Source organism: Silene latifolia, chromosome X (assembly GCF_048544455.1).
Source record: "Silene latifolia isolate original U9 population chromosome X, ASM4854445v1, whole genome shotgun sequence".
Taxonomy (NCBI): Eukaryota; Viridiplantae; Streptophyta; class Magnoliopsida; order Caryophyllales; family Caryophyllaceae; genus Silene; species Silene latifolia.
Genome location: NC_133537.1, coordinates 304,561,429 through 304,567,505, shown reverse-complemented (window position 1 = coordinate 304,567,505; position 6,077 = coordinate 304,561,429). Strand labels below are relative to the sequence as shown.

At 33.8% G+C, this 6,077-nt stretch overlaps 1 protein-coding gene across 2 annotated transcripts; it reads left to right on the top strand.

The window, feature by feature from the left end:
- Window positions 1-2,428: 2,428 nt before the first annotated feature.
- LOC141617285 (uncharacterized protein At5g01610-like) lies at window positions 2,429-3,546 on the top strand. Of its 2 annotated transcripts, none has more exons than XM_074434469.1 (2): window positions 2,429-2,973; window positions 3,313-3,546. In XM_074434469.1, the coding sequence occupies exons 1-2, from the start codon at window positions 2,538-2,540 to the stop codon at window positions 3,363-3,365; spliced, it is 489 nt and encodes a 162-aa protein (XP_074290570.1). In that variant the 5' UTR covers window positions 2,429-2,537; the 3' UTR covers window positions 3,366-3,546. The 2 variants fall into 2 exon arrangements, with proteins under 2 accessions (XP_074290570.1, XP_074290569.1); XM_074434468.1 differs by having other exon boundaries at window positions 3,291-3,546.
- The last annotated feature ends 2,531 nt before the right edge of the window (window positions 3,547-6,077 follow it).

Below are 6,077 nucleotides of genomic sequence, written 5' to 3'. Positions count from 1 at the left end.
CAATAGATGTTGACTCTAATTTGCCACGTGTCGCGATGTTATTGGTTGTGTATGATTTTTCCATACACCTCGTGTATGTGTAGCCTTTTTGCTAGTACTATGTTAATAAGTGTAACAACGCTTCAAAACTCGGACTTTTAATCCAACCGTGATTAGACCTGGCAAACAGATCAGGTCGTGTCGTGTTCGTGTTCGTGTCAACTTTAAATGGGTCACCACTATCCCAACCCTAACCAGACCCAATTACATAAACGAGTCATTTGTCTCAACCCTAACCCAACCCGTTTAATTTTTCCATAACCCAATCCGACCTGTTTAACCCATTTATCTTTTAGCAGGTCATGTTTAACCCATTTATCTTTTAGCGGGTCATTTTTAACCCACGTAACCCGTTAAACCCAATAAACTAATAAAATAAACTAAGTTTTATAAGCCTATTATCCCTAAAATGAGAAATGAAAATACTTATTTGTAAGTTGTTTGGGTTGATTATTGATTCAACCCAAGTATATCATATGACACTTTTAAATAAGCGGGTTATTCGTGTCGGGTTCGTGTCAAAAGAGCTCAACCCTAACTCGACCCAATTAAGTTTCGTGTCGTATCCGTGTCAACCCAATTACTTAAATGGGTCATAACATCTTAACCCTAACCCGCTAACTTCGTGTCGGGTTCGTGTCGTGTTTTCGGATCGTGTCAATAATTGCCACCTCTAACCGTGATTCCATATTTTTGGCAACAGAATAACGTCTTTCACAAATGGCTAACCTAACTCGAATTATTATAAATTTAAAAGTAATATAATGGTAAATATAATTAAGAGAGAAAGTTGTGGCTTGACAACGTCACGGTCGATTTTTCCTCGTCCTCTTGGTCGTCGCGACTACTCCCAAGGTTACCAGACTAGATCAAGACTAATATCAATCACACAAGTGTTAAATAAAACGGTCTTATTAATAAGATCAACTCTATGTAAATTACTTTATACTAGTATATAAAAGTAGGTGCTCAATCATCGTTAAAAAGAATAATAGATTGAAAAAAAATAAAATTTAAAGTTACTTAAATGTAAATATCCACCATAAGACATGTTGCTATACATCAACACAAATTTTATAGCTAATGATAATATCGTTTCGTTAGGAGAAAAAAAGTGTGTATCTAATAATATTCTTGTTGTAAAAGCCCTCGTTTTAAAAGACGTATTTTAGGTTAAAATCTTAGAAACCTTAAAGTTAAATGTGATGGGTGATAATTTATTTGCTATTAATTCAATTCATAGTACTTCACAAATTTATTGGGAAATTTCTAATATTATCAAAGATGTGAAATTAGACCTTCATTCTTTGATGAAAAGATAATTAAACATTACTTTCGTGAAGGCGACAAATTTGTTGACTTCATGGCTTACATTGGACATTCAGCTCCAACTCTTTCGATGTGGTTTGAAAGTCGGCGACTTCAACTTACCCCTCTCATTCAAAAGGATGAGATATGTTGGTTCTATCTCAGATGATCAATCTAGTATTTTTACCTTATCAAAAAAAAAAAAAAAACACACACACACAAATTCTATAGCACATTTGATTAAAAGTAAACGGCTGAACATGGGTCAGACTCACGTTAAATTTTCGACCTAAGGACAAGCAGGTTAGTAAGTTTGGGCCTTTGTAATTTTCTTAAAATATACTCCCTCTTATTCACTATATTCTTCCCCTTTCTTTTTTGCACAAGAATTAAGAAAGTGAATTTGGACCACACAAAACACACTACCCTACATGCAATTTAATTTGGACCACACAAATCAACCCAAAAAAGGAAATAGGGAAGAAAACCCGAATAATTCGAATAAGGAAATAGGGAAGAATATAGTGAATAGGAAGGAGTATTGTCTACACCCGCTTGTTTTGGTGTGGTAAATGGGCTGAAATAATGAACGAGACGACTCATAAACAAGTCCGAAATGGTCATCACTCTAACAAACTACTCCCTCCATACCATACAAATGGTAACGTGGTAAAAATTGGGGTTTTTAAGAAAAGAGGGTAAAAGAAGGGGTAAAGAGGAAAGAAAATAGGTGGGGTATGTAATTGTGGGTTTAATTGTGAGTTGGTATGTGGGGTATATAGTGGCATTTTATGTAAATATCAAATGGGTATAAGGATAATTTGGTAATTTTGTGGGCCAAATAAGGAATGTTACCATTAGTGTGATACGGCCGTATTATTAAATAAGTGTTACAATTAGTCTGGTACGGAGGTAGTATATAAATACTTAAATACAAGTAGCTAGTAATTTTGCGAATAATTCTCAAGTCACTCATTTGCATCCACTCAATATCAACAAAAATCAACATTCCAAATCTCCAACCACCGAACAAAGGGCATTATAGTCATTAAACACAACAACAAACAACTCAACCTTTCCCTTTAAGCTTTCCTAATTACCTCAACATCTCCCATAAATCTCTCATTTCTTCCACCAAACCCAAACAAATAATCAATCAAAAACCCCAAATTAATCCCACCAAATTAAACATGAACAATCTTCTTGTTGTTAAAATCACAATACTAATCACAACCCTAATTTACTCAACAACTTCATCACCCATAACAGTTCACCAACTCCTTAAAAACAAGGGTCTTCCACAAGGTCTCTTACCAAAAGAAGTCAAATCTTATGAATTTAATGACCAAAATGGCCTTCTAAATGTATATCTTGATGGTCCATGTTTAACAAAATTTGATAATAGGGTGAAATTTGATAGTGTTGTAAGGGCAAATCTGACATTTGGTGAACTATTAGGTGTTGAAGGATTAACACAAGAAGAACTGTTTATTTGGTTACCTGTGAAAGAGATTAGTGTTAATGATCCTGATTCTGGGTTAATTTTGTTTGATATTGGTATGGCTCAAAAACAGCTTTCTTTATCACTCTTTGAAGATCCACCTAGTTGTAAACCTAATCATCAAGGTATTTTCTTTTTTCCCAATTTTCAATCTTTTTCTGATTTTAATTTCTGGGTTGCTTTTACTTTTTGTTAATTCATTTGTTTTTGCTGATTAATTTGATTTTTTATTCTAACCAAAAAAAAATTCAAAGTTGTGCAAGTCTTTTGGGTTTTCACAGTTTCTTCTCAAATAAAGAGATTTTGTCCCATTTTGCATTTTTGAATTGGCTCTAGCCTAACATTTAATTAAGAATTATTCGAGGTAAATCCGAACCTTAAGCAAGTGGAGTACATTTCTTTCTAAGAATTAAATCACCTTTTATATCCTACATAATTGTAGGAAATTGTTTGATTTTGTACAGGAAATATAAATTACAGGGGAAGAAAGGACAAAGGATTAGAAGCAGAGAGATGAAGAAGGGGAAATCTAGTGTGATTTTGATGAAGAAAGATGGATAGATGATTATATATTGTAGGTTGGAGTTGTTAGATACAGTAAGTCAGTAAGTTGTATAGAGATCCCAAATTTTGGTTTCAATTTTTGATAAATGCTTTAAATATTTCCATCTTGTACTACATTTTTTTGCCTTTCTTACTTATAATCCTATCTAATCTAATCCAACATTTTTTCCAATCTTAATGATCACACTGAGGAGTAAGTTCTACTGCGTCGATTCATTGAACCGCCGTATGGAAATGAAATGAACGGAAGGAGAGTGAGTGTGACTAGTCGTAGTTAGATAGATAATCATGGAAAGGTATAATTCAATGAATTAGAGGTAATTAATAGGATTATGCATTGTAGTTCCAAACTCTTGAATCGTATTTAAGGTTCATGAATGTATGCTAAGTAGTCAGATTATGCAAACTTTACTTAAATTCTAAACCTTCTGTTTGCATTCATTATATAAGGTTCATGAATCTCTCAAGTTTTGAACAAATTAATGCTTTTAAGTTGTTCAATTACCAAAATAATAATCTCACAAAAAATTAGAAGTAAATGTTTGTAGATGATGACTTAATTATTTGAACACAAAGAGACGGACTGTTACTAGAATTATTCTCCACTTGCTACAATGTTTGTGGATGACTTAATTTATTTTTTGTCATTCAAACTCCGAGTAATTAACTACATGGAAACTTTGGAAAGTAGTACGGTTTTCCGGTAAATTCACTGTGAAATGACAAATTATCGAGTACAGACTTTCTTCATTTCCCCCCTTCACCACGAAAGTTGTCGGTTTTAAGGGTCCGTCCAAATGTTTATACGTACTCTTATGTGTACCTGTTTATTGTTAATCCGTTTTCTTTCTTGGTTTATTTTCGTAAAAATTTTGACATTTGGAAATGTGGTGAACAGAGTAGAGTGTTATTCACTAAATCATGTTTGGAGTCTAGAAATTAACATTTGATTTTAAATAAGAAGTTGAGCTTAAATATGTAGGGTGTGATATCTAAAATTTGATCGTTGTGACATAGACGATATTCGTAAATTTGACATTTGGAAATGTGGTGAATAGATAGTAATAGTATATTACTTTATTTACACGGAGATTATACTTTCATTTGGTATCTATATCAAATTCTATAATTCAAAGCATTAATTAACATAGAGAGATTGATCATAGGATACTATGAGAAGAATAAGATTGAACTCAAAAGTGATGATGGAGGTAGCTAGCTAGCTAGTGGTACAAGTTTGCATGCCTAAGGCGGGAATGAATAATGATAGATAAGAAATGGGCCATATGGAATTATTATTATTATTATTAATATAGTAAAGAAAAGGGCCCAACATTGCATTTTAAGTGGCTTTTTAGTGAGTAAAGGGCCTACCCCGCAAATTACTGAAATTGACTGCCTAATGGAAAATGAGATTGCTAGCTAGCTGTATGATACTTACTGATTATGTAATAGGGAACCACATTTTCATTTTGGAAGTGCATTTCTACTTTGTTTCCCAGTTATTGTCTTTTTCTATACTTTTGTGCATGCATCTTATTGCATCATATCAACTGCCCAACTATTTTGTACTACTTTACTGAATCTAAACGGATGTGATCACGGTTTGAGACTTGGAGTGATAAAGCATGTGAGTATCTTCGGCTTCGGGGACCTACACCTCTTTCTGCTCATCACTTATTAGTGCCTTTAGTGGTAATCGGGTCGGTTTCAGATTCAGATATGATCGATGAACCATTTTAACCAAAATCGTAAAGTGACTATTATATTTATTTCTATTAAGATAGGGTGACAATGTGACCTATCGTGTTTGGGTTTTGCTTGGTTGACATAACTTCTTGTGTCGAGTCGAGGCTTGGTCAAATCAATTGTTAGTGACGTATTGAGCCGGGTTGGGTTAAATTTAATCTATGATATCATCGGACATTTTATTATGTTATTTCAATAAAAAATAACCGACCCAACCCGTATTGACCCAAAGCTGCTTCTTTCTGTGCAAAATAAGGCGTAAGGCCGGTGTAATATATGAGGGACCGTGATTCAGACTTGTGACTTATTGTCAGAATTATGACCTTAGAAAACTGAGTATTCTACTAAGGTTCCTATGAGGGATGGGTCAAGTGAAGCTAGTTAATCATTACTGGAACTATTTGATGAGTTATTTTCATTTTTCAACGTATCTCCATGGTGAACTTGCCAACGGAGACGCAATTAGCGGCTCAAGGCGACAGATTTACAACATTAATTCTAATCATTAGCTACCAAACAAATACGGAGTACCTTACAGTTCACGACTTCACGCTTAGCTAAAATAAAGTGCGTCGTCTATGTACTATAATGTCTATGCACAAATTCTCATTTGTGATAGTCGTCGATCGATATCCGTTATAAGCTTGTAACGGATAATATCCGTCATAAGGAAGACTTATTGATGTCTATAACCTTAGCTTGTTCGTATAGAATTCCCTATTTACTAAATGAATAGGCGATTCTACGTTTCTTCCCGCCAAAAATATTAACTTCTATTTGGGCTTTTAATTTTTGCATTCTACTATGGGTCAAGTCTAACGTAAAAAATTATCGCTAAAAAATATGTATAACGTCCTTCTATTCTACTATTGGCTAAATCTAGATCATATCAACTCTTGCCCAAAAATAACGTAAA

What these genes read in the sequence shown, in the direction of transcription:
- LOC141617285 (XM_074434468.1), top strand. Translation starts at nt 2,538, where the DNA reads ATGAACAATCTTCTTGTTGTTAAAATCACAATACTAATCACAACCCTA. An exon ending in TTGTAAACCTAATCATCAAG is followed by an intron (nt 2,974 to 3,290) that starts GTATTTTCTTTT and finishes ACATAATTGTAG; the next exon opens with GAAATTGTTTGATTTTGTAC.